We start from the raw sequence: 27,762 nt of genomic DNA, 5'->3' as shown, positions 1-27,762 counted from the left end.
GAGCAACCTGCCTGCTGATGCCTTATGTAAAATCAATCAATTAATCAGTTAAACAAACAGACAAAAAGCCTATTTGGTTAACCTGTTGTACTCAACTTACTGTTCCGCGCAAACAATCTTAACTGATAGGCTGCTAGGGCGTTTAATGTGCTGTGATAGAAAATGTGTACAAATCGACTGTAGAGTCCTTTAGAACAGTGCTGCTCAGGCTTTCATGTGCATTTCCACCACTTGGAGAGCTTGTTAAAAATGCAGATTCTGATTCAGTAGGTCTGGTTTGGAGTCTGGGATTCTGCACTTCTCACAAGCTTGCAGCTAATGCTGATGATGCCAGCCCTGGACCACACTGTAAGGAGCAAAGATTTAGAAAATGACAGCTCTTTTGTCAGGCTGCTCCTCTGTTGAGCTATTCTGTTTTTCTTTGATATGCTGATTATTCAGTTTAAAAAGTCTGTAGAGGACTCACTCAATGCATTTTCAACAAAACGTGAAGGTTTTATTTAGAATATCATTTTAGAAACAAAAAGCAGTTCATTTTGTTAAGCAAAATAACATTTAACAAATGCATTTAAATAAGGTAAATTCAAGACTTTTGTGGATTTTTTTCACTTCGTTACTTGATTTTTCTGCCAGTTGGAGTTTCTGTCTTCCAGCCTCACTGGGTGCTTTCCAAGTGAATGCAGCTATAATCCAAGGAACTCCTTTATGAAATCTGAATGACTCAAATATCCCCCTATATTCTCACTCAATCCCCATGTATTAAATGAAACACAAGGAAAGTGACTTAGGGAAGTAGAATTGGAAGGAAATGTCTTCTTCTTGGTCATGTTATCTTTTTAACAGAGGCTTTGCCTGCTCTGAAATCGATGGTGAAAATAAACTGTTATTGGGAGGTGATGATCATAAGAAAACTTAGATGGTTTTCACACCATCTGTCATTGTGACCGGAAGGAAAATGCAAGCCACAGCACTTTCCAGCCAAGCTACTGCTTTCCACAGAAGCTGCACATAGCTTCCTATTGTTATTTTCTTTTCTAGTTATGTACATTAAAAAAATACAACGTTGTGTTAAGTAGCAGGACAGCTAACAGTGGAACATATGACATTACATTGAGAAACCAAAATAGCTTGGTTAAGCTGACAAGAGAAACAGCAGATGGTCTTCATGGAGGGAAGCCACCAATGCCCACCATCTCCCTAGTCCGTGACGGATCTGCACTCTGAGGGTAGGCCTTCTGACCGCAGCCACTGGGCCAGGCGCTGCTTGAACCATTTCTGGAGGGGAGAAATGTACAAAATTACCTGTCACATACTGAAAAACTGAAATGTCCATTCCCTTTCTAAAAGTCGCCTCTGTGGCCCAGCTGGAAAGGAGGAAAGCAAGAACTGTGTCCATGGGGATGGTTCTTCTCACTGTGATACTTACCTTTCCTGCCTCAGGACCTTTGCACATACTATTTCCCATGCTCAGACTTCATTATTTATCTGATGATCTCAGTCTCATCCTCAGGGCTTGGCTTAAATAGAACCTTCTCAATGAAGCCTTCCCTAACCACTTTATCTAAAGTAGAATCTCTACTCATCTTCTTGTTTTCTATTTTAGTATTTTGTTACTATCACAGAACTTTTAATATCTGTAATTAATTCATTTGTACATTCACTTGTTTTTAATCTACATTTCCTTCTAGAAATAAAGATCCATGACAGCAGAGACTTGTATCCATCTTATCATCATTGCATCCTTAGCCCCTAGCACAAGGGTTTAACAGAAATTAGTCAATGTTTGTTGAGTGAATAAAATAAATGGAAACATCTCCTTGATGCCCCCAGATAAATCTGTATGGCTGCTGTATCTCATCAATGTGTGCTGATCTCATCAAGGGCATTGCTCATCAGCAGTGCTTAGTAAAAATTCCCTGAAGAAAATGAATGGAAAACTGAGCATGGGACAACCTTGAGGCACTCCTTTTTGGGGGTTCATGGAATAGGCTAGCCCAATCTTTCCTGCTGCAGGACCACTGAGCAGTGAGAAAAGATAGAGTGGGACACCCAGTTGACTCAAAACCTTCTAGCTCTGTGTGTCCCAAATATTCATACCTCGCATAAGTAACCACGGATTTAGGGAAGGTCCCAGAAGGGATACTTCTAGACATAGTACCATGTGAGGGCTGAAACACAAATCTGCCTTTATTATACCACCAAGGGGTGAGGAAATCTGCAAAGGAGAGATAAGGAGACCCCTGTTGGGGAACAGTCTGGGGTATGATCCAGGTTAGCCAGGAGGAAACTGAAGTTTAAAAAAAAAAAAACCACAAGAGAAAGTAGTGAAGAAATAGAAGCAGCAAGCATTGATCCACATGGAGAGGATGAGTTGGAGGGCTGTGGGAAGGCAGGACCTCCAGGCTTTATTCTCCTGTGCTTCCTAACCTTTCACACATCAGGGCACACTTTGAGAATGATGATATTTTCATGTCACACTGCTTGGGGAGGTGACTGCCAGGGACCCTGCACTCCTGGGCTCTGCCAACAAGAAGCTCTATTATAAACAACTGGCTATGAGAACTTGAGGAAGTCCCTAAAAATAGAGCGCCAGTCAGCTCAACTGGAAATGAAGAGGTAAGCTTACAGGGTCTCCACTGTCCTTTGCTGGGTTGCTCAAATTTACCTATTCTAGGGATCAGTAGATGAGGGGACAGAAAAGTAGCAGAAAGAACATAGCTGTGGGATGGATGCCAGCCAGACCTGGGGCATGCTGACGGAGTTGGTGTGGTGGGCTCTGACTTAGCACAGCCAGATGTGGTTTCAGCCTCAGAACAAACGGTGGGCTCTAGGGCCATGCTGGGGAAGACCTTGTCCCTGCAGAGATCTAAGGAGTCAAAAGGCATTTATTTCAGCTTAAGCCCAAGATCAGAAGAAAGGGTGAGAACCACAGGGGAAAGAGTGCTTCTTAGATTCAACACCTGTAGAGCGAGAAGGGAGCGAGGCCACGGGATCGTCTGGGGCTCTGCACTGGGGCTCAGCTGGCTGAACAGCAAGGGGCCACACCTGTAACTCACCCTAACTGAGAGTTTACACACTCAGGTGCCTTACAAAGCCATCAAGATCCATCGTCTTACACACTCTGTGGGGCAGGGTGGCAGCAGAGAAAGTAATCTAAAGCCAGGGCCAGCAGACTACCCTTAGGGAAGCCTTCTCTTTGGAGGTGGTTCTCCACGTGCCATATTTCACTCCCTGGTATCTCTGACCTTAAGGAGGAGACAGCACACGTAACTTCGGTGGCTTTAACCAAAGTTCTGCTGCTCAACGTGGGCCTGTTTGCTTCTGTGATCATGCGTGTGTTTAGTTAACTCTGGAATCTGACGTGAGGGTAGCACGGTTCCAGTTTCATTAATGAGGTAGCTCTGCAGGGGTTTTGAGCCTAGAAGGTCTGATTAAACAGAATTTCCAGTTACTAGAGCTGAATAAATGGCAGAGTTTTAAAGACTGACTAATTAAAACTTGGAGGAGGAAAGGCTCGTTTTCTATCAGGATTCACTGAAGACAAAATGATTGAGCTGGCTTCATTCAGAAGAGCCACCCACATCTTTACACTAGTAATGAAGCAGAATATTAATGCACAGCTGAAAATAACTTCAGCAATGACCACATTTGTGAACCGGTGAGTTGGCATCCAAGTGCTTCACAAGTTGAACCCTAGCATTGAGGGACGGGAAGAAAAGCTCAACTATTTTCTGAAGATAAATATTTGAAATCAAGTGTGTATATGATAATTTAGCAAAACAGTTGCTCTCCAACAAAACCCATTAAACACCTTGCTTGTTTTTTTTCCCCTCTAGGGTTGAAAACTATCACATCTCACTCACATCAATATTAATTTTCCTCCTGGCTTTCCTCCTCTTCTTTGTTTCAGTCATCCCCTGGGAAAGACATTCACCCCTCTCTTGCTTATAAATGGATGCCCTCATTAGTAATGCCCATTGATGGAGATTTATTTCCTCCGAGGGAACAGATGATAATTAGACACTATGACGGGGAGGGGTTGAGGCAAAATAACATTATTCCTGTCCTTTTCTCTAGTAACTAACATTTCATTCCTTTCAGAGGAAACCTTTAGAGTTTTTTATTCCACTGATAGAACAACAACTAAAACCCAGGACATTAGAGGAGATAAAAATCCTGGAAACCTCTCTTAAGAACCAATGCCAGCTACACTGGGACTGAATTGGTGATAATAGAAAATGGCAAATCATCCCAACCTCCCTAAGGGATGATGAGAGCATTCCCAGCCCCTTTTCACACTGACTTCAAAATGAAAGACACAGGGGTTGGGATTCTGTAAAGTTTGTCTAATTTAAATATAGGAGATATCTAATTACTGTCATCAGAAAAAAAAACCATTCTAGGGTTTTTTTAATAAAAAGTTATTTCCATCAGAACACCCTTCACCTCACCCTGGGTTCCCATAGGTGTCCCCTGTCCCCAAGCAGAGAACACTGTCCTACTGTGGAACAGTATAAAGAAGTCAAAGCCTCCGGTCAGAGAATGTTTCAAACTTTTGGTTCCTCTTGCTCCTGTCAAAGTATCAGCAATGTGAATCAGCTCTAGTGAACTATCTTACAGGGGCATTGCATGCTTCTTTTTATTCTCCTAGTATTACTTGTTCTAGGGAAATGAGTATGAATCCAATTCTGCAAGTGGGTGGTGATAGGGATAAGGGATCAGGTGTATGAAATAAATATTATTTTAGCTTTGATGACCTTTTCTCATGGAAAGGGGTAACACTAACAAAGAAAAGAAATAGGGGAAGTGCTGATACAAGACACTGCTTATATGGAGACCCGGCAGCCCCTGGCCTCCGTGAGTTATTTAAAAGGTCCCTGCAGAGACCCATTCTCACCCACCAGTGCACACGGGGAGGGGTTAAGGAAGGTTGGGAAGATGGGAAGTTGGAAGATGAGATCCCACCCAGTAGGAGATGACAGAGGGTTGCCAAAGAAGCCTCTTTCCCCGAACTTGCCAAATGTTGCCTCTTTCTGAGCTCTGGGGTCTCAGATGCTTCCCTGTGGTCAAGGCCCGGAAGACAGAGGGGAGAGACGAGCTGTGGCAGTCTCAGGGAGGAAGAAGGTGTTGGCTTCATGGCAGGAAAAGGAAGCCAGGGGCCCTGCTGTGAGGCTGACTCATCCCCCAGCACACTCACTTCGGGGCTGGGTCCACCATTTGCTCATTTGTGGATGGGAGAAAAGGGGAGATGGCTGAAGGGTGGCCTGAGGGGGGCAGATGACCCTGCTGTGTAGGGGTCTGAGTTGGCTGACCTCAGTTACAGAAAGGTGCCCTTTCTTCCTGTCCCTGACCTGATTTCTGTTCAGTTCTGTCATATAAGGTGAATCTTGAGGAAAGATCACATATAGTCTGGGATGACTGTCATTTACTGAATTGGGTTTTTTTTCTCAGGAAGAAATAGAAAATACATTGAATTTTCAGTCCTTCCTTCCCATCCCTACCTAGTTGTTTCCATTCTGTTTTTTTTGTGGAGACAAAACAGCCTGGTGGTTAAGAGTCTGGACTGTGGAGCCAAACTGCCAGGGTTCAGATCCCATCTCTGCTACTTCCCAGTTGTGGTTGTGGGCAAGTTACTTAACCTTTTGGTATGAATAAATGGTTGACCACTTGGAGAGTACCTGGAACAACAGGTCATTTAATAGGTGGCAAGTATCACCTGTAATTATTCTGCTTTACAGGTAAAGAAATGACAGAATCTTGCCAAGGGAGAATCCGAGGCTGATACTGACCCACAGTAAACCCATAGTCTTCTTTTTAAAAAGATGAATTATTGTCTCTGTGATCACTCCTCTTTTCTAAATATAGCATGGGATTTTAAATGACAAAAGGTCAGCAGGCTGCCTCCTGCAGGGGAGAGAGGGTTCTAAGAAACACGAGCTGTTAGACTTGGATTACAGTAAATCACCTTCCATTAAGTTCTGGTTCTGGTGAGCCAGACAGCTGTTCCCTTTGCTAAAAACAAATACATTTGACTTTCTGTTTGACCTAGGAGTGGGCGGGTTTTCTATGGGCAAGTTCTCTTGATTAGTAGGCTTGATTAGTAGAAATCATTTGGGACTTGAGATCTAAAATGGATCTTGGGGTCTTGGTTTCGGGATCTATAGGAGCACCCATTACAAGCTTTTAAGCCTCAACTATGATTCGTGGTGAGGAGAGGACAAAATGTCTGATGCTTTCTCTTGTCTATAAAAAAGTGATTTAAAAAGTCTCTGTTTAGACTTGAGACTAGAGGTGTGAAGTGCTTTGGGCTCCCATGGGAGAGATGCTAGAGGAGTTCCAAGTAGTAGTATCATGCATAACGAATTGCCTTTCCATGACCAAAGGGAAGACAGAAGTCAGAATTTAGGCAGGATTAAAAAAAAAAAATCAGTGGAAGGAGCGAACACTGCACCTAGTGGTTAAAAATCACGGGCAGTGTTGCATTCACTACCTTAAACAATATTCAGGATAGGAATTTAAAAATCAGTCAATCAATCAATGCACTTAGGTGACATCTGCTTCCATGACCTCCAGCTGTAAAATCGAATGTCTGCCTTCTCAGAAAACTCCAGAAAAAGACCGTAAAGCTTAGAGCTGTGGAATTTTAAAAAATCGGGACCAAATCTCCCTGGCTCCGTGCAGTTTTAGCTCCGCAGCTCAGCGGAAGCTGCAGCGTGATGTAGTGGAAAGAGCATGCCTAACGACCCATTGGCAAGTCCCTGTCTCTGAACCTCCGTTTCCTCGTTTACCAAACCTGAGGACTGAATTTACAGCTGATCGCTGAGATTTCTTCCAGTTCTGACATTCCCGCCGATAATAGATTTGAGGGCACTGGGCTCAGAGGGCGCACACGGCACCTCTCCCAGAGGTTTCGCTCACAGCCCAGAGGAGAAATAGAACCCCGGAAAAGCCAGACAAGTGGGCCAACGCACGCTGCTCCCAAGCCAGAGAGAGGAGAAAGCGTGTATCCTGGGCTGTAGTGGAGAGTGGAAAAGCAAGGTGAAGCCGGGGTGGGCGTGAGATTTCTAAGCAGCTCCTGCGGGAGCCACCGGGCTGGGGTAGAGGGGCAGATCCGGCGCCCGTGGAGCCGGGAAGCTGGGATGCGATGCTGCGGTGGGATCGATGCAGGTCTGGGCTCCCAGTGTGCGGGCAGAATCAATGAAAGATCACGGGGAGGCAGGCCAAGCAGGAGACGGGGGCAAGGGCAGTTTCTCGAGATGGCCCAGGCGAGGGCGGGCGCGGCGGTGCGGGCAGGCAGGGGTCGGGGCGGGCAGGGCGCGTGCAGGGGCTCACCTGGGTCTCCTCCTCCGAAAGGCCGGCCTCGGCCGCGATCAGGCACAGCGTGGTGGGGTCCGGGTGCTTGTTGACCTTGTTGAAGTTGTACTCCAGGATCTCCACCTGGTCCTCAGTGGGGCCGCTCGCGGTCTCCGCCGACATGGTCCCGGCACGGCTGCGGGAGAAGAAGCGGCGGTGGTGAGTGAGGCGGGCTGGCGGGCGGGACGCTGGAGGGACTGTGATCCCGGGCGCGGCCAGGCACCCTCAGCCCGCGGGGCTGTCCCTGCTCGCGGTCGCACCGCGCGCGGGTCCGCGGCTGCAGGCTGCGGCGGGAGCCCGCCCAGGCGCCTTCCGGGGGCGCACCTAGGGGTCCCACCGCTGAGCTGCGCGTCCTCGGGCCTCCGTCCTGCTCCGAATTTTTACAGCAACTTTCCCCGGGGGCCCCTGGTCTGGGGTGCCGGGAGGAAGATGACGGCGCGAGCCCTCTCGGCCGTGAGGCTCCAAGGAAGGAGCGGAGGAAGCGCGGCGATGACTTTGAAAAACCGCCTTCAAGGCTTCCCCGGGGGAGAGGGAGCTGCCCTGGGGACAGTCCTGACAGATGGCGTGGCTGGGCTCCCGCGATCCGCGGCGGGGACGCCCCGCCCGTACGCACCGTGCTGCCTCTAAAACAGTTCAGCACTTTGCCGCCCTCGCCAGGGAGGCCTGCACAACCCCACACCTTCTTCCAAGAAATGACCCACAGGACAGAAGTTACTTCACAAAATTGGGGAAATGGGGGCGGCGCTTTTATTCTCTCCCCTTTAGAGGTGGAGATAGGTCCCCAAAGACGCTATTTACCCCCTGCAGTTCCTCGGGCCGAGAACTGAGCATCAGGAGAAATTTCCACCTGAGGGCTTGTGTGAGTCACTCTGCAGTCTGCAGCCTCCTCCTCCGTCTCTCCATCTCCAGTTTATTTAACTAAGTCAGTGAGTCGGACGCCTCCAGTCAACCGGCTGTTCACTGCCCACCATGGCCTGGGCGTTGTTGCACAGGGTACATACAGTATGTGCCTCCCTAGATGAGGACTTCCAGCCGAGGAGGGTCTACAGCAGTTGTCTTTTAAATCAGACATCCTTTGTGATTATATTAAAATTAACTGTAAAGTCAAGAGAATGGGTCCATTTCCAGCTTCAAGGTCACTTGTATTTCCTTACTTTACAGCCAAGCATTTCTCTGGCAGATTTTGGGCAACATGACTTCCTGCTGCATCTCTCTGAACTCTGGACTGGGGCAAAAACAATGGCAGATGTGGACCCCCCCCCAAATTTAAGTTGTACTGAGGTATAGGAAAAGTCTTCAGGTTCTTGGCTGAGGACTTGGCACAGGCAGGTCAGGACCTGCCATTTCTGACAGTAAAAGACAAGCACAAGTGTGGGAATCAGGTTGGTTTGTTGTTTTAATAAACAATTGCAAAATCATCCAGCACAGTCCTGAGTAGGTTTTGATGTGGTTTGTGCCTGGGGATGAGCCACACTTCACCAATCTGTCTGCATAACGTCCCTGATGCTGTTACGACCTATTCTACTGTGACCTGCATCCTGTCCTCCCTAAATAAATGTCTTTCCCTCTCCTCTTGGTCACCTGAGGAGGCTTTCCAGGTAAGACAAGAAGCCATTCTACTGTGAGAGATTCTTGGGCTCAAGCCAGTTGTCAAGTCATGGTGAAATCTCGTGTTCTTAGAGAGTTCTGTGTTCCCCCACTTTAAAGTCTATCCCAGTGATTCCTGTCAGTGCCGAAGCAGGATGGGATCAAGCCAGGCTGTGAATACCTCTTCTCCTGTTAGCACCTATCTCCCCCTTTCTCTGACAGAGAACTTAAGAGCTGAAAAGAACTTAGTGACCAGCACCCTAGAATGGAAAGCCTTAGTTTCAGTTTCAGGCCTGTGCTTTGCTAAACCCTTCTCAGCAGGTCATTCTCTTTAGTTTGTTAAAAAAAAAAAATTCAGGAGTGCAACAGTCTAAATTAAATGCAGGCAGGGGCTTGTCGCTATTTTGAATGGGCACTGACTGTCCTTGTAAGATACCAATTCCAGCCAAAGCTGCCCACTGGAGCCACCCACCACTGCTCATTTTGCCTGAAAGAACACAGGAGAGGGGAAATGGCTGCTTCTGATTTTATTCCTTGCCCTTGAAAGTTTCCATCTAATTCCAGTGACACAGATCTGCTGGCTCTTCTGTGAACATTTTTGCTGCTTCTTTGTAAACTCCCCACTCCTTCAGAAATCTTTATCAAATGTGCGTTTTTCTAAACTGGACTCAGATTCAAGGACTGTTCTAAATGTACTTCTTCCCCTCTTTCTGTTTTGTTCGTTGCTATTATATAATTCAAGGGTGACTCATATGCTTACATTTATTACACTTAATCAGGTGCATTTTCTCTTACTATATTTTTGTGGCTTCCTGTTACAGGACTTTGTATGAGGCTTCGTGGATAGGTCTCATTTGACTTTAAAGTACTCCTTAGGGTAGCTGGTTGAGGCCCAGTGGACTTGGCTGGCTGCCAAGGAGACTTGTGGGAGGACCATTTGAAAGTACCTACTTCTCTAAGGTACACCAAACAAACAAACTTGATTTCTAGAAATGAGCATGAAAGGTCTAACTATGGTGGTCAGATCTACCTGTTATTTCTCCATAAAACTCAGTCTGCTATTTCAGCTCTCTTTGGTTGATGAGTGTTTGCTGCTACTGCTCCATTTCTTGTCTCCCTCTTGTTCTTTCAAAGGAAACTTATAAATCAAGTCACCCTAGTAAACCCTGGCCTTATAAAACTTCTCAACTCTTTCCAGTAAGGAAACTGTTGAAAAGTATCTCTGAAGGTAGTCTAAACAATGTCAGATGAAAAGAACTAAAGATATTTTAAAGCTTCTTAAACTTTGAGCACAAGTTCTACTGTTGCTGTGGTTATTAATACCTTATGAAACATTCAAAGAGTAATCTGCCCTGTGGTTGTGTTTTCTTTTGTGGTTGGGGAAAGACGGTGCACAAACCTTTTCAAAATGTTAAATGAAAACTGCTGGCTGTTTTCTAAATTCTGATGCCTGGGTAGATAGACAGTTGTTCAGATCTGACAGCCTTACCTTTGTCCCCTAATCCTGTAGACGTTTAAAGTATCGACCTACACGAACCAGCTCATGAAGAGTGCCACAAACTGGGACCTGCAGAAATCACTTTGGGCTCACATTGTCCATCTTCTCCTCCCTCTCGCAGCCTTTCTGACCTCTCTGTAATGCCACTGATAGCAGAAAAGGTTATCAGTGGTAGATGGTCTTCAGCAGCAGCTCCGTGGTGAGCTGGCCAAAAGTAAAGAAAGCAGAGGGATCATTCTGTAGGGCTGTCTCCCACTTTCCTTTAGCCTGAATCTCCTTTATGTTCACGGACTTTCTGGAAACAAAGGGCTCTTAAAGCATTCTGTATTTTCTTAAGTGAGAAAAATTAAGTGCTACCATTTCCCCAAGAGAAGTGGTGGGCCTTTGGAAGGGGACAGCATTTCCTCACTTGTCACTTACTGAACTACTCTGGATGGAGTGCAAGGTGGGAATCTCCCAAGCTGCCAGCGTCTCCCAGAAAGCGACAAATAGAAGTGGACTACTGATCTGCTTCCCCAGGCTAACACAAGGCGGGGTTTAAAAGAAAGGAGTTTTTGTTTTTGTTTTTATTTGTTTTTAAAATATGAACCTCGTGGTTAATGTCCTTAAGCTTAGAACAGTGGTTCTCATGCCTGGCTGGGCCTCAGAATCACCTGTAGAAATGTCCAGACCTACTGCAGACCTCCTGAACCAAAACCACATTGTAGGAATCCAGCATGGGGAGACACAAATAGTATTTCAGCTCTCACAAGATTTTGCAACTTAATCATTAAAATCAACAGTAAGTGTTTAGAACTTCTTATACCTTATACCATGAAGATGCTTTAAAATACCTTCTAACTGATTCTCTATATCATCTCAACACTGGAGTAGACAGTAGTTTGAGGTTGTTGTAAAAGAATAGGATTTTAAAAATACACATTGGAGAGGAAATTTAGATATTATGCTGTTTACCTTTTGTATATATGGCCAGGAATGTGGAAACCGTCTTTAAAATTATGAACTACTAAGAGAAACTTCCTCACGCTTTCAAAAATTCAGAAATAATACAGATCTCTTTGTGTTGAGATCGGAGTTTAAGAATGCAGGCCATCAGAGGAAAAATTCCTTTCACCTCATCATACAAATTTCCATCGTTGATTTGGAAGCCAAAGATTACAGTGGAAGACATCTGGCAACCTTGACAAGTGATTGTCCTTCTCTAAATTCTTAAACTTTTCAGTGAGGGAAATGCTAAAGTTTAAGTTATCATTCTTACAGATTTACATAATACAACTTAAAACTGAACATTAGATTATGAATATACCATATACATCTAGCATCACTGCTGTCTTCAGGGAAACAAGATTCCAAATCTAAACAGGAAAATACATTTTTAAAATGCTACATTGATTCCAGTTTTACATATTACAAAAGCTGGAGGAAAATACAACAAAATATTAACAGTGTTTATATCTATATTGTGGGACCACAGATGACCTAAATTTTTTTCTTGATATTTTTCTGTTTTTTCACATTTATTTCCTTGAAATTAGAAAATTTAATTTTTTTCTTAAAAATTATTTCTTTGCTTTTTAAAATTAGTCCTATCAAATATGTATGGATCCCTATGAGAACTTTTTTGGGGGGTTTTATATTTTTGAGATAAAATGGTATCATACTAAACATAATTCTTCTGTGAATTGCTTTGTTCATCAACACATTTCCAAGATTCATCCATATTTCTGCATGTAGAGAAATTCATTGATATTTAGTGCTGCTTCCATGTAGTGAATATACTACCATTTGTTTAGGTCTTTGCCTGTCGGTGGATATTTGGGTTGTTTCCAGTGTTTTCCTATGATAAGTGTTGCGTCTCTGAACATTTTTGTATATGTCCTCTGAAGCACATCTCAGATGGTTTCTTTAGAAGTGGAACTGGTCATAAGGAATGTGACTAGTAGCTTTACAATGTAATACCAACTTCTTTTCCAAAGTTTTGAACAAATCATACTCCCACCAGCAGTATATAGCGTTTCCTTTGCTCTATATCCTCATCAACACTTGTCAAACTTCTAAACTTTCCCCCAAATTGTTATATATTCTTTTCGTCTATGAATAATATCTAAACCTTCTTGAAGCTATTTATGTTTCCAGCCTACTCAACTTCTTGAGGCTAAAAGGTTCCATATGTTTACTATTTACTGGATAAAAGTATTTCCTGTTCCAGCTCAGAGGAGATTTGAGGTATTTTTGGAGAGTTTAGACTATCTCAAAGCTCGCTTGTTATTTCCACTGGTTACCAGGAACAATATGACAGATGCATGGAAAACTAATTACGGTAGACCTTTTGTCTGTATAATGCTAAAAATGTTACTATCGTCCCTTCTACAGCGCTCCTGGGAGTCAGGACTTGACTCTACATTTTAAAAAATATGTTAATCACATCAATTTATTCCTCCCTCCCCCAAAGCAAATATCAAAGTCTCCAAATGAAAACTACCGAGGTGTGTGTAAAATGACTGAATAAGGAAGAAAAAAGGATGTAGGGATAGACAGGAAGTGTAAAAGAGAGAGACTATTAGACTGTGGGCTCAAAACAGGATATAAACATGTGAAATCAAATAATGTGCTCAGTGTCTCGACAACAATACTGTGATCATGGGGTGCCCAGCTCCTGTTCAAAGGCAGGTTGGTGTTAGCTCTTTTAGTTTCTTTCACAATCCTCTCTTAGAAATCAGAATGGAATTAGTCCTGTTTTGTAGTCGAGAAAGGCTAACTGGTCTACAGCATCAGAGGTAGGCTCAGAATTCTACCATTTATTCTGGCCACAGCAGTCAAGGCAGTTCATGATGTCATGAGCATTAAGATTGATGTATACTTCCAAACTGTCTTCCCCTATGCTCTATTGATGTCAGAAATTCTAAGGGATCACTGAGTTGCCCATTTGGACCTTTGAGCTCTAATTTTAGTGAAGAAATGGGACTGGGGCAGCCAGGCCATTGCTGACCCACTGTGGTCTCTCCAGCCTCCTTCCCTTAGCGCCTGCTGCAGCCCTCCTGAAGACCTCCTCAATCTCCTGGGAAAGTCCTAGGGTCTACTTGACACCAAGGCAACAGAGAGAATGGAAACGCCCCTTTCAAATTTGTTCTGAGCCCACATTTTGAGGTACAGATGAACTGGGAAGATTTATTCACGTTTGTCCAGTAAGATCTGCGCTCTTAACTTTTGACCCAGTGTCACAGCCACAGGCACATGCAGAGCCACCAGCCAGCTCACAATGACAAGCACGCTGTTCTCATAGAACACGCTGCACTTAACTCTGTGGGGCAGGAAGACAGAGATGCCAACCAGTGCTTGAATTCATGACATTCCAGCTGGTCGCCAGTGACCATCCCATCCCAAGTACCTCTTATTCTCCAAGATTTGTCAGGCAAAGATGTTATCAAGGTTTGGTTTTCAATATTTCAGCCCTGCTCTTGGATGGCATATCTTTTAGTAGTTAAGCCAAGGCTTAAAAATATGAAGTGCCTTCTTCTAAGTGCTGCATATCGGATGCGTACTTCTTTCTGTGCTCTGTGTAGCTGCTAATTCAGCTTAGTGATTTCCAGGTCCTCCTCTTTTGATTTGCTTTCCTCTTGCCTTAGAAGCTCCTCTGTTTCAGGAAACCCAGCAGAATTAACAGCAAAATGAAATTTGAGTTAATGTAGTAAAAAGATCAAATAGAAATCCCGAGTTCTAATCATTTGAAACATCACTTTGCTGAGCCTCCATTTCTTTCACGTGGAAAGAGGACATAATAATACACACCCGAGTCGAGCTCGCAGCTCTGCTGTAAGGCTCATATGATATCATTTTAGGAGAACTGTTTCTAAAGTGTAAAGTGCTTGCTTATGGAAGCTACTATTGTTCTTTACATGACTGTGAGCAAGGTGTTCAGTAGGGTGTCTTCCGGGTGGTAAACTAGTAAGAATCACTTATAAGTGTCACTTTTTCTGGGCTTTAATCCCTTTTTAAAATCTTTCTGAAATGGTAAAGCACTATGGCTGAAATCAGAACCTTTAAAAAAAAATCAAATGCTGTATATGTTGCTTCATTGTAAAATGTATCACTGGCTGGAGCGTCTCAAGACCAACAGGGTGGGGGTGGGCTGGTTTTTTCATTAGCCCCTCTATGCATTGTACATTGATTTGAACTTAATTGTTGGTATTTTCACCAAAATACTAGTTTCTTTGCTCATTCCTCATCACCACTCCTCAACGTCTACTTTTCTCTCATCTATTAATGTGGAAGCATTAATAGGACAGAAGATGAGCAGTGAGGAGGTCACTAACAAGCAGGAACAAACACTCTATGAATTGTTGAGTAGATTTTTTTCAGGCTGTCTTGGTTTGTGAGAATAATGACCAAATTGAAGTTGTTTTCAAATAATCTGTTTATGGCTTGTCTTCCCCAGCAAGTTATATGCTCTCCATGGCAGATATGTCATTTCTCATACATTTATATATCTCTAGCCTTCATTAGGAGTGTCTGACACTTAACCGGTGCTCATTGTATGTATGTTGAACTGAACTTAACCAGTTGCATCTGGCATGACTTGATTTAGGACATAAGTTAGGAAGACAGTGCTCTGTGTTTGCAACAACCAGGACCTGCCATGTTCAAAACCAAAACAGAACATTGGAAAAAATAACGTTCTAGCCTCCTAATATCTGTTGGTCTTCACTGCCGCCAAAACACAGAGTTGATCCCTATTTTTGAATCGGGTACAGAAAGCTCACCTGTTCTAACAACAACAGCAACATATTTCTTGAGTAATTGCTTTGCGCCAGGCACAGCCCTAAATGTCTTAGATGTATTAACTCATTTCATTCTTAAAGGAATAGTAACACTATGTGATAGGTACTCATACTGTCTCCATTTTACACACGTGTAAACTGATATCGATGGAAACCTTTCCCAAATCACAGATCAAGGGAGTGGCAGAGCAGGGATCAAAACCTAGAAAGTCCATCTTCTGTATCCATTTTTTTAACCACTACACTGCATTTCCTCTGTGTACTGAGTAGCTATGAAGAAAGAAGTGCCTTGGTAGGTGGTTGTGGAAAGAGGGGCAGTAAAGCTGAGTGGTGCACCTGGGACAGGACTGAGGTGGTGTCCTCCATCCGCTCTGGTGTCCTGGGGAGGCGGGGCTAGCCTGGGAGCAGTGCTTCCCTCCCTGGGACACGTTTCTCAACCTTGGTGACCAGACATAGCTCTGACCTAGCTAAATAGATTAGCTAGTGATTTCAGTTAATACCACCAGCACCAGCAGCCAGGTTGGCTTTCTTTTCCCACACACTTTTCTTTCATTGGTACAGACAAAATTGAAAGATGACATTATGTGAGTAATACCGTATACAGATGAGGAAAAGTTGCAGCATCAGATAGAATGGAATAGAAAGATTGGCTTCAACCAGACCAGCTGGATCTTATGACTAGTGCTGCTCCTTAACCTCTACATGTACAGAGTTTTGTTGACTTGATTAAGGAACGTCCTGAAACTATTGTTGGAACAAGTCCCTCAGCGGTCCAGCCTTTCTACAGCCACTTAGGGAAACTAGCAAGATATTATTAAAAGAGCTATTGGAAGGGAGGGTGTCTGTGAATGACTTCCAGCAGTGAATTAATCATTAATTAACCCTGGACCTACAACTCTTTGTATGCACATTGAGTCCTTTTCGCCGATAGCCCAGCTTATCATGTTCTAATCCAAAGATTGGTATGTGAAAACATGGAAAAACGGTGAAAGACAACAATGAAACCTTAGGCTTCTTTGGTGAGTAAGTGGAGCATTTAGTCTACCTCCTTAAAATACATGGGCAAATGAAAGAGGGCAATCCCATTTCCATAATCTCCTTAGGGCAGATCTCCATTTTGTAAACAGCTTCCTTTTCCAAAGGTCTATCTCCACAATGATTGTTATGAATTCAGAAAACATTTTCTCCAGTAAAAACACTATAAATTGTGCATCAAAGCCCAGGCTAACTCACAAAAGGGAGGGTAACTGAATTGTTATATGTTTCTAATTGGAAAAAATATAGAAAATAATTCTGTGGAAATATCCTTGTGAAATATAGTAAGAAATCATTTATTCATTCTGAAAGCAAATGCTTAAAAAAAGTTGTTTTAATTAAAATTTGGCTTAATGAGATGAGGTTTTGGTGCAGATACTAAAGGGGGTTTCAGGGAACTTTTGAGGCTATTAGAGGTTTGTAGCACAACTCTGATGTATTCCAAGTATTTAGAACAGTCCTGACACATTGTTAGGTGTGCAGTGAGTACTTATTGAACGTATGTTGATTGAACTCTATTTTCATTTCAAGAAGGATGACTTTTCTTTATCTTGCTGTAAAGGCATAATAATTAAAGCTGTATTTATTTGTCATAGATGAAATAAGGAGGGGGAAAGAGGAAGAAAAGAAGAGCATGTTGAGAAGTGTTGATGTGAAAAGTAGGTCATCTGAGAGATGATTAATGATGTGAATGGTGAACGATAAAGAAAAAACCAGGAGTTACTTTGCATGGCCCTCTCCTCCTCACCTACCCAGGGGACAAGGAAGAAGGAAGGGGATTGGCAAGATTTTGTACCTCGTGTTTCCTGAGTCAGCCTCTAAGTGGCGCTGTCAGGCAAGAACAGTTTCATTGCTGCCAGAGCTCTTTGTAGATGGGAAAAGAAAAAGAAGCAGAAATAAAGTTCTTTTCAGTAGCTAGCATGAGTTACAGAGGGAACATCTGTGCATCTTTAATAGATAAATTATATGTAGGGGATACATGTTAGATCCTCATTAATAAGTGAAAATACTAGGCTGGTGTGGAATAATGAAAAGAGCACTGGGACTGGGCAAGGGGTCAGACCTGGATTTCAGCTTTCACTCCTCTGCTTAAAGTCATATGACCTTGGCTGAGGTTGGTTGGTTGGTTGGTTGATTTATTTATTTATTCATTTATTTATTTATTAACTTATTTGAAACTTAGTTCTCGTCTATGTAAAATGTGACTAAAAACACCCTTCCTTGCCTATTTACTTCAGTTGCAATCAGTGAGATTATTATGCTTGTGAAACAACTTGGAAAACTGTAAAATAACGTACACATTTCTGGGAGTGTTATGATTACTTCTTCATCCAGAAAAGTGAAGCTACTGAGCCCAAACCTCTGAGATCATTTCCCTTCTAAAATCGCAATGATCAGAATGGCCTGGGTTTCACTTTACCACATTAGTCCTCATCAACAGTTCACTGATGTCATTGACCTGAGAAAGGGGAGTACAGTGGCCGGTTCTAGGCTGCACCCCTGATTTGCTGAACACTTGGTGATTAGTTTCTACTTCAGAGGACAACTGCGAAGCTCATGAAACATTTTGAACCACGGTGCTGTTTAATATTCAGCCTATCTGTTAGATTATCATGACCATATAATTTGTCATCCAATCTGGAACACCAGTGTAAAGTAGGTGCTATGAATAATTCCATCAGAACAACCGGCTTATATCAGAAATGTCTCAGGCAGACCTAGACATCTGATCCCCTTATTATATGTAAAATGTTGAATTTCTCACTTGGGTGCGGGATAGTAAAGTCCTGTTGAATTTAGGCACCTGAGCTGCTGTTATGGATTAGTGAAATGCAGGTCTGTCCGGACCTTAGAGGACAGAAACCTAACCGAAGTGTTGAACAGGAGGCTGCTTCTTGCTCTTAAGAAAGCATACTGTTGCAGCTCTGTGGTTAAAGATAAGAGGATATACTATAACTTCAAATTTGCTGATCTTTCACTTCTATTGCAGTTTGAATACGTAGAAAAGAGGTGTATCTAGTAGGGTGAATAGCCCTTGGACCTCTGCCTGCTTTGGGTATTGTTAGTATAGTGGTGTCAATGCTTAGTAATTGTGACTATCCATTACATCTCAAACAGAGTTTGGTCCTGTGATCAAATATAAACAAAAGAACAAGAATGGCTTGTACTAGAGATTTCCATGGAGCACAGCCACGTGGCCAGGGCTTTTCCAACCAGATAATACAGGAGGCGTGAGACTTGTGAATTAAGTTGGATCATCAAATCTCATCTTTAAAAATGTCTGATGCCCTAATATGCCAAGAAATTAGACAAATAGAGTTCTGTTATGGGGAGGGTCTCAATATTTCTAAAGAAAACCATTAAACATAAAGAGAAATTTGCACTATTAAGCTTAGAAGCAAGTAACAAAGAGATCAACTTACTAAATAGTTTCTGGTGAGGAAAAATGGCACAAATAAGTCAAAATGGCAGACAAATATTCTTTTTATGTTCTAGAGTATGTTATTAATTTTTGTCACCCATTTAGCTTCCTAATTATGTTTTATTTAGGAGAACATTAATTAGATTAATTAAGTCAGTAGTGAGATGTGTGTGTTTTTTGCATAGAAAAGGAGAAATGCTATACAAATGAACTTATTTACAAAACAAAAACAGAGTCACAGATGTGGAAAACAAACTTATGGTTATCAAAAGGGAAAGGGGAGAGGGATAAATTAGGAGTTTAGGATTAACAGATACAAACTACTATATATAAAATAAATAAAGAACAAAGTCCTACTGTATAGCACAGGAAACTATATTCAATACCTTCTAATGAGCTGTAATGAGAAAGAATGTATATACATATATATATATAACTGAATCACTTTGCTGTATACCTGAAACTAATATAACATTGTAAATCAACTATATGTCAGTAAAAAATAAGAAAAGGAGGAATGGTCAGAAACTTAAATGTTGGTAATGCTGTTGATGGAAATCCGTCTGGTATTTTAAAAATCTAGTAGCAATAAACCATTTGGTCACTTTAGAATGTTAAGAGATTAGAGTTTCTTTCTGAAAATGTTTTCATTCTCAGGGCTTGAGTCTGAAAAGGGCTGTTCATTTGTAATTCTGAGAACATGTCATCATGATTTATTGTTTTCAAAAATGTATTCCGGGTTCTACGATGTTGCTGCCTAAGCCCTAACTGCCTAGTAAGGAATGGTAGTTAGGGACCTTCATGGGTTGCACATGTGTGACCCATAGATGTTTAGGCTGCCCGTTCACAGTCCGTTGAAACCTGCCTACTAAAACGCATAACTTCCTCAGGTTGTTTGTGTGTTTGCCAAAAAGACTCTTTGATAGAATGGAATTATCTCTTTGCACAAATATACTTGAATCAATCATTATTTTTTATGGTCCAACTACCATTCTGATTTTATGACTGTACTTTCAGTAGTGGATAAAATGACACACACCTGGTTCTTTGTAGAGCTCCAAATCATGTCAAAGTCCAACCATGCATGCTGCTTGTTGCCATGATACTCAGTTACATGGGCCTTATTTCCTCCCCTCCCCAGCTGAGTGGTTTTTATGAACAGGTGTTCAGCTAATGGGATAAACAGAGGACGTGCAGCTCTAGCCTACTCATTGCCATCATGAAATGATTGAAAATGACAGATACACCAGAAAGCTAGCTCTGAACCTACAGTAGATCATTCCTCTGAGCATCAGACGTCATACTGCAGAAAGAGGCTGGATGGGGAGGCTCAGAAGATCTGCACTCTCCTTCCACCAGAACCACTTAAATCTCCAAGTGACTTTGGACAACTCACTTAATTGCTTTGAACCTTTGTTTCTTCATCTATAATTGAAGCTACAGTCCTACTCCACCTGTCTCACACGGCTGTTGTAGGATTCAATGAGATGGATTAAGTTTATGAATAGCACTATAAATTATAAACACTATAGAGATACAAGATACCATTATTAAGGTTCTAATCCAGCTTTCCCGGTGATTCAGGGTATAATGTTGAGCAACTGAATGATATCAGGTTTTGCAATCATTAAAGCAGCCAAACATTGTAGAAACTTCACTCAACCTTATGCCTAACAAGATTTCTTAAAACATTTCATTTGCTTTGTCCACTAATACAGAGAAATGAAGTACTTCTAGAACTGACTAGCCCAAGTTTAAGAAAATGATATTGAGAGGGGAAAATTGCTGAAAATTATACTCTTTAAGTTCCAGAAAATTATTTCAGTTACTTATTAAAGGCTTAGTAAAGTCCTAAGGAACTCAGAGAAGCTTCTAAATGTTTGAAATACTAGACTAGAACTTGTGATATCATGTGTCTCCATTTCTTACAGACGATTTAATATTCCACATTGCTTAAAGAAAACATAAGCTATCTAGCCTACCCCTCTCCCTACCCCTGTCTCCCACCAACGAGATCTACAGGGTGGTTGAGTATACATACATATTAGGATATTCATTATGGCATCATTTGTGAGAACTGGAGGCAGAAGAAATGGTCAACATTACAGGATTATGGGTAAAATCCCCAATACCTCCATTAAAAAATAAACTTCATTACCTATCCCCCTCCAAAAAAAAAAACAAAAAAACCAAAAAAAAAAAAACTAGAGGATTAGATAAGCTAATAGTGTATATAAATAGCAGACTATTAAAAAGGAGTTAGAATATAAATCAATAAATATATTTTTAAAAAAGAAGTAAAATAAAATAAATTAAAAGGAGTTAGAAGTAATGCATTGGAAATATTAGAAGTATAATCAGTCACATAGGCAGATCATAAAAATATGGTGTTGAGTTCAAAGACAGAGCAAGAAAGACGGAGAGTGGGAGAGTAGAAGAAATAGAATGAGATGTAAAACGTAGGAAGGGTCTCGTGTGTACCACGAATTCAGGAATATGTTAACGTGAGCCTAAAGAAAAAAAACTTTAAAAATTAAAAGATTGTTGGACTGCCCTGCCTTTCAGAGCTTGCCTGTGTAATTCTGTCTAATGTATTTTTTGCATAATGAGGGAATACTTCATGCCTCACCTCATCCCCTTCATGCTCCAGCCGATTCCAATCCTTGGGGTCCTTGGGCTTGGTTTTTTTCCCCCAAAGATCAAGGTGACTAGCCGGTCATTGACCTCCCTAACCATGCTCCATGCTTTTCAACACCAGCATCAAATGGCTTTCTGGCCTTCTCTTATCCAATTTAAATAACATCTGGTCCTTTTGCCACTCTTTACTGACTTGATCTTTTTTATTATTTAGTCATCTAGGAGCTCTTTTGAGCTAGTTCAAAGGACTCTGCCCCCTTTTAAATTGTGGAACCCTGAATCGGGTACCATGCTAATGAAAGCGGGAGAGTCATGGCCTCCCCCTTTCTTCACTCCTGCTCTGTAAACCTTAGTTCTAGTCATCTCCAAAGGACGCTATTTTACTATCCACAAAGAGTGTAAAGAATATATAACAGAGTGATAGACATTTCTCGGCATAAATTATTGAATTAAAGTTTTTTATGAAACAGATTTCGCGCCTGGACCAGTAGACTAGAAGTTTGGAAAGGAGGGAGGGACTATAAGCCCTAGGGAGAGAGGATTATTTATGTAAATTTCCTCAGGGAGAAACCACACAGGAAGGAAATGGAAATACAGCAACAAAGACTAGACTATGTCATGCCCGTAAGAATTACAGGAAACTTCCATCGTGATCCATCCAGATCTAATGGCTGGAATGAGTACCGTTCATTTCCTGCTCCGTGTACACTAAGAGATTAGAGCTCATCAATGCCTTACGATGTTTATGATTTTGTTTTGGTTTTTCCTTTAACATGTAAAGATAGAAACAGTTCATTTGGGAAAGATCTGACAAGATTTTCATGTTTGGTCACATTTTATCAAAACCATTGAAAGTAAATTACAAGAAATTACATGAGGATGGGTAAAAATTAACTTCTCTCCTTTCAAAAGAGCTTCCATCACTACTCAAACAGGGCCGTAAGCTAACAAGAGCCTGAAGCAAATGCCAGAGTAACCTGACCTTGTGATGAACAATTCCTTGAACCCTCAGCATGCACATTGAACTTCTTTTTGGTGAGCCAATATAAACACACCAGCTCTCCGTCTGGGCAGGATGGATACAGTGCTTCCCACAGGGAACCTGAGTCACAGGGGGAGTGAGTAACTTGGCAGAGAGGCCAGAGGGAAGGCGTGGGGAGGCCTGGGTTCCAGAGTCAGCTCAGCACCAACTAATTTTAAGACACAGAGCAGCTCACTTTATTCTCTTGTACCTTCATATACTATGTTAATAGGTGACTATATAGTTTATTGCTCAAGGCCAGGTATGTTTGAGAATGAAAGGGGACACTATTAATAATCCAATGGGACACCTGATATTCCGGCTTTTCCCGCTTGCTTTAGAATTCCATTACAGCTGAATTAGAGCTGAAAATAACCAGGGTTCCTGACCAGCAAGACTTGTACTCTGCTCCCTGGGCTAGGCTGTCTTCTGTCAGGACCAGTCTACACTGGAGTTCTGCGGAAGAGTGTTCACCGTATCACCTAAAGATCAATGAAGGCACTTTCCCAGCCAAAGAAACAAGGACAGCCTGACCTGCATCTGCTTGGTCAGGTTCTTACACACCCCAAACCCTACCTGTGTTCAGAATTAACAACACTGGAACTCCAAATCCACATCAAGGTCATTGAAGGGCAGGAGCCAGCAAGAGAGCAGATGCATGCACCCCCTGTGTCAGGACAGTGTCTTTTATTTGCAGCCTCAGACGTGTTCTCCGCTGGCCCAAGGCTGGTGTGTGGTTCAAGGGCTGCCTTGGGATCCTCAGGTGTTGGTTTTTAATGGGCAGGCTGGTACTTCATAAATCACTCCAGGCCACAGGCCACCCTTCTGCCAATAATTTCATCATCGCATAGCCCTGTTCACCATTCCCATTCACCTGGCTTTTTTAAAGTGGGAGGAAGCCATCAACTTCTAAAAATTAATCTGGGTTAGGTCATGACATAGCCTTAAAAATGTCCAAGTGAACTAAGCCATTCCACACTGAGAGAATTTGGAAGCAAAGATGAGGGGGAAATGTTCAAAGAAAAGTCACCCAAAGAAGGCAGAAACTCTGTCACTCTAAAACAAACCTATTTCATGAGCTGTGCGAACCTATCACTTATCAAAAAAATTTTATTCTCTTTTGTGGAACTCTCAGTGGCCAGAAGAAGAAACATTAAGCCTCCAAACAGCAGCATTTTCAGTGTTGGGTGCTGCCCTGATGCCAACAGCCTAATCCTTCCCCCCAGATCTTGGGAACTTGGGTCCCCTGTCTCCTGGTCCCCTGGGGCTCAGGACACCACTCACCCTCCTCTTCTGTCCTCGCTGCTGTTCTCACCAGTGAAGATTCTGTACTGTTGGCTCCCTGCAGCCTGCAGACGCTGCATCCCTAGAGGGAGGCTGAGTTCACCCCTGACCACACCCCTCTGCAGAGGCTGGACCAACCAAGTGCAGCTGCCACTTGCCAACATGAGCTGCAGTGATCTCAGCTTTCCAAATGGAAGATAGGGCTGTGAGGATCTTGGGAACTTAGGGGCCTCTTGCCCCGGGCTGCAGGACTGGGTCCCCAGGAAGGAGACCCTTTGTCACCAAGGCTGTGACAGTACCAGCCTTCTGTTCTGGTGAAGGAAGCAGGTAATATTTATAAGGCCCTGTGAGCAGAATGTATGGACTTTTTATCTCTACTGTAATGACCTTAAGGTGACTCTCCATTTTTCAGAAAGATAAATGAAATGCAGCCATCTCTAATGAAGACAAATACATTTAACAAAAAGTAGACTGATTCAATAAAAGACATCTCTCAGGGCCCACAGTCTGTGGGGAGCTTCCTATGGGATGTGACTTGGAGGCTTCTACTGAAAACTCCCAATCTTGGTATATTTTCCCCCAGCAAATTGCTTGAAATTCTGATCGTAGGGAATATACATTTTGCTAAAAGCTTTGATTCCCCTGATTACCTCAAGTGGTAATTACATTTATATAACATTTTAAAGAATTCCCAGAGATGTGATCTTGTTGGATCCTATTTAATATACCAGGGAGGGACATAACTCATTAAACAATTATTGCCTGTTAACATGGTAACTTTAATTAGTGTTCCAGAGCTGGGTAAGCAAAGCCCTAAGGGGATGGGACCCTGGAAATCGTTGGGCTTGGACGAGAGATGGGAAACCACCTGAAACGTGGCCAGCTGGCCCAGGCAGCACAGGTGAGGTGCGGCAGCCCCGTGGCCAGCCCTACACCCACCCCTGCACGGGCACAGGTGTCACGGTGAGGGACAGACAGGAGGAGCAGAAGCCACAAAGACAAACTTCACTCCACTCACACTGCTGCCCGGGGCTGACCTGGAAATCACAATGAAGAGATCTTGTGGTGCCAAGCAGACTCATCCCAATGCAGAGAACTCGGGGTAGCTCCTGAAAGCACGACTTGGCTGTCCCCCAAGAGCAGAGCGCCTGCGTCGGCTGCGACTCTTTTCAATAATTATAATCCTCTGGCTTAGGCCAGATATTATGTGGGGAACAAAAGGAAGCTATAGTTTTGAAACATCCCTTCTCACACGTTAGCACAATCCTTAAATAATGCACCTTTGAGGCTCTGACTAATTCCTCCTGCTTGCTGCCCGGAGCATGTCTGGGTTCCAAGAATTTGCTTGAAATGTGCCAGATACCCTATCCCAGCTGGAGTTGGAAGTGTGGTGTTGAGGACCCAGAAGCAATGGTCTTGGAGGTCCCTTGTCCCCTGACGTCCTGTTGCTGTCCTCCCTGGGCACTGGAACACAGTGCTTGGGGGTCATGTGGTCAAGGGCAGACCCTGCCCTCTCTCTGAGCCTCCTTATCCTCAGGTGTCAAGTGAGGGGTTTGGGTTTCACTGGTTCTCATCCCTGGCTGCGGCACCTTAGAATCACCTGAGGAGCTTTAAAAAACAGCATAGGGCCACCCACCCAGGGATTCTGATTTAATCGGTTGAGGTGAGGCTCAGCCTAGGGTATTTTCAAGAACAGTTCTCCAGGTGTGCAACCACTGACTTAGATGATCTCTTGGACCCTCCCAATTCTATGGAAGTCCACAGTCCTGAGGGGCTGGTCTTCCACTTTATTTATTGAATTTTTTTTTCCAAAAGTACTCAATTTTCATTTTCAGTATGTTGCATCGGCTGATTCTTAGAAATGCTTTTTATTATAAACAAGATTGTTACAGTCTTGCTTGTTGGGGTCTAATTGGCATCCAATACTGCACGTGTTTAAAGTGTATAATCTGATAAATTGTCACACATGAGAAATGGTTACCCAGTCACGAACATACCCATCACTCTCAAACCCTCCTAATCCCCCCACCCCCTTCTCCTGCCCTCTTTCCCAGGTAACCAGTGACTGCTTTCTGTCACTGTAGATTCGTTTGCATGTCCTATCATTTCATACCATATGGTGTGTACTGTTTCTTGCCTGACTTCTCATTATTTATGTCCTTGTCCTTCAGATTTCAAACTCTTTAAGAACAGGAGCTACCTTTTACTTCTATTCTCTTCTTCCCGGCCCGCAACTTATCTTTGATCAGAGAAGCCCCTTCAACCTGCTTGGTGGAAATCAAACCTTCATGACCCTACAACTGAGCTCCAGTTTGGTGGCCAAGAAGTGCCTGCCATATTAATGGTTTCGACCACCCCCAACCCTGCCACTTCTCTGTAGGTTCCTAGTCAGCAGGTTCAGCTCAGTTGAAAAATAATGCATTTGTTTAAACCAGGAGTCTTCATTTAGAGTCATGGATTTCTAGGGGTCCAGAAAATGACCATCAAGATATGTGTTGGGGGCCAGGGGTCGGGGGACCACCTGGGAAAAGCTCTTGACTTTCCCCAGATTCTTAATTGCCAGATTCTTGACCCAAAGGGAGGAACTATGGAATCAATGCCATGCTTTATTCCTTATAATATTCCTACATGCATTTTATAAATATGATATCTAATTATAATCCTCTACTATCTGCTTCCCCAGCTCATCCCTTCCCCAGTCCCAGGTCCCTTTGTTTTGGGCTTGGGTTATATTAAACCATATTTACCCAAACCCACTCCAGGGCCCTGTCTGTGACTGTGCTCCCTTGTGGGTTCTTTCTGCATTCCTCTTCTCTTTAAGACTTTCTCACCTAAGCTATGTGGTATGTTGTGCCTTTTAATTTAACGATTCTGATTCCACTTTACTTAACAGTTTACCTGGATACCTGGTGCTCACATATCACAAACTTACATTTCCTCAAAACCCCAGAGCACGAGATTCCTTTTCATCTTAAACGAGATCAATGTTTTCATTGTTCTAACTGATAAGCATTATGAAATAACAGAAAATAGCACTGCAAAGTCAGCATGGAAACACCGCTACTCAATCCACAGACACCCCCCCTTTTGGGAGGTTTGACTCCCGTTGGATCAAAAAATATTTTAAAGTGATATTATGTCTGACTTTCAAGTAAGATGTAGACTAACAATTATCACCTTCTAAGTGACAGAATTCACATGCATCTGGCACAGTCATACAAGTGCTGATTTCGCTGTGTCTTTCGGAGATAGAAGTGAGCAAGAAAAACATCTCATCTGCCCACCAAAAGACCAACCCAACTGCCCCCTGCTCCAAATGCACCTTGACCCCTTGCACATCTGCAAGCATTTGGTGTCTTATACCCCACAGCATTCTCAGGCTCCCTGCTTGGGGCCAGCTCTTAACTTTCATTCTCCTGTTCATGTCTACCTCTTCCCATCAGGCTAGCAAACATGGTAACTAGAGCATTTCAGCCCAGTTTCCACACAAGTTCATTCCTCTGCACGAAAAGCAAACCTCTGAAAGTTACTTACGTGAAAGCGGCAAAGGCAAGCCTTGGATTTGGAAGCTGAGTCGGGTGTTGCCAGCCTGCTTAAATAGCTGGGTTGGCTGACGCAGGCGGTGGAGAGCACGTTTACTTACGCCTGTGAGTGCATACTCAAGCAGGGACCTGAAAAACCTGCAGCGTGGGCAGGAGAACACCTAAGAGTTCCATCTCTCCCGGTTATTCAGGTTTGGTGTTCAGGCAGTGACTTCTGAGAGTCTCGTGGAACTTTCTTGGCACTACTTTCTTGTCCCTGATCTCTTTTTGAGCCAAGGAAGACTCTTCACCAAGATCGGATAAGAGGGGTGCGGCTGAGAGAAGAAGGAAGAAGCGCAGGACCCTGGACCCCTGCGCTGAGCTCCTTATTTTGCATAAGCTTCCAGTTAGATGCCACTGTGTTTCAAAGCAGAGACTTGCTGAGGTTGATTTTGCAGCTCTGTGGGCTGGATGCCAAACTAAGAGCCTGGACAACCGCCCAATCAATGAAAACTTGTGGGGTTTTTTGTTCCCCCACCCAGGCACAGAATGTACAAATACAGTTATAAGGGAGGATGAGGCTAGGATGATACAATTTTAGGTCCCCTTGAAAAGCTATTTTAATT

At 43.0% G+C, this 27,762-nt stretch overlaps 1 protein-coding gene across 6 annotated transcripts; it reads right to left on the bottom strand.

Annotated features, from left to right (window-relative positions):
• Positions 1-470: 470 nt before the first annotated feature.
• Positions 471-27,482, bottom strand: HOPX (HOP homeobox). Of its 6 annotated transcripts, none has more exons than XM_072943569.1 (3): positions 27,150-27,482; positions 7,333-7,489; positions 471-1,275 (listed from the first exon to the last, which is right to left on the bottom strand). In XM_072943569.1, exons 2-3 carry the CDS (start codon positions 7,474-7,476, stop codon positions 1,198-1,200), a joined length of 222 nt encoding a protein of 73 aa, XP_072799670.1. In that variant the 5' UTR covers positions 7,477-7,489; positions 27,150-27,482; the 3' UTR covers positions 471-1,197. The 6 variants fall into 6 exon arrangements, with proteins under 6 accessions (XP_072799670.1, XP_072799668.1, XP_072799677.1 ...); XM_072943567.1 differs by lacking the exon at positions 27,150-27,482 and adding an exon at positions 23,616-23,714; XM_072943576.1 differs by lacking the exon at positions 27,150-27,482 and adding an exon at positions 17,048-17,111.
• Positions 27,483-27,762: the final 280 nt, after the last annotated feature.

This window comes from Vicugna pacos, chromosome 2 (genome assembly GCF_048564905.1).
Source record: "Vicugna pacos chromosome 2, VicPac4, whole genome shotgun sequence".
Lineage (NCBI taxonomy): Eukaryota > Metazoa > Chordata > Mammalia > Artiodactyla > Camelidae > Vicugna > Vicugna pacos.
Note: the sequence above shows the minus strand (reverse complement) of the source record. Positions and strands in the feature narration are given on the sequence as shown.

Coding starts and splice junctions, on each gene's coding strand:
- HOPX (XM_072943567.1), bottom strand. CDS start 23,695: ATGCAGCGTCTGCAGGCTGCAGGGAGCCAACAGTACAGAATCTTCACT. Junction 7,490..23,615: donor AGCGAGGACAGAAGAGGAGG/GTGAGTGGTGTC, acceptor CTTCTCCCGCAG/CCGTGCCGGGACCATGTCGG. Junction 1,276..7,332: donor TTTCGGAGGAGGAGACCCAG/GTGAGCCCCTGC, acceptor TCTCCCCTCCAG/AAATGGTTCAAGCAGCGCCT.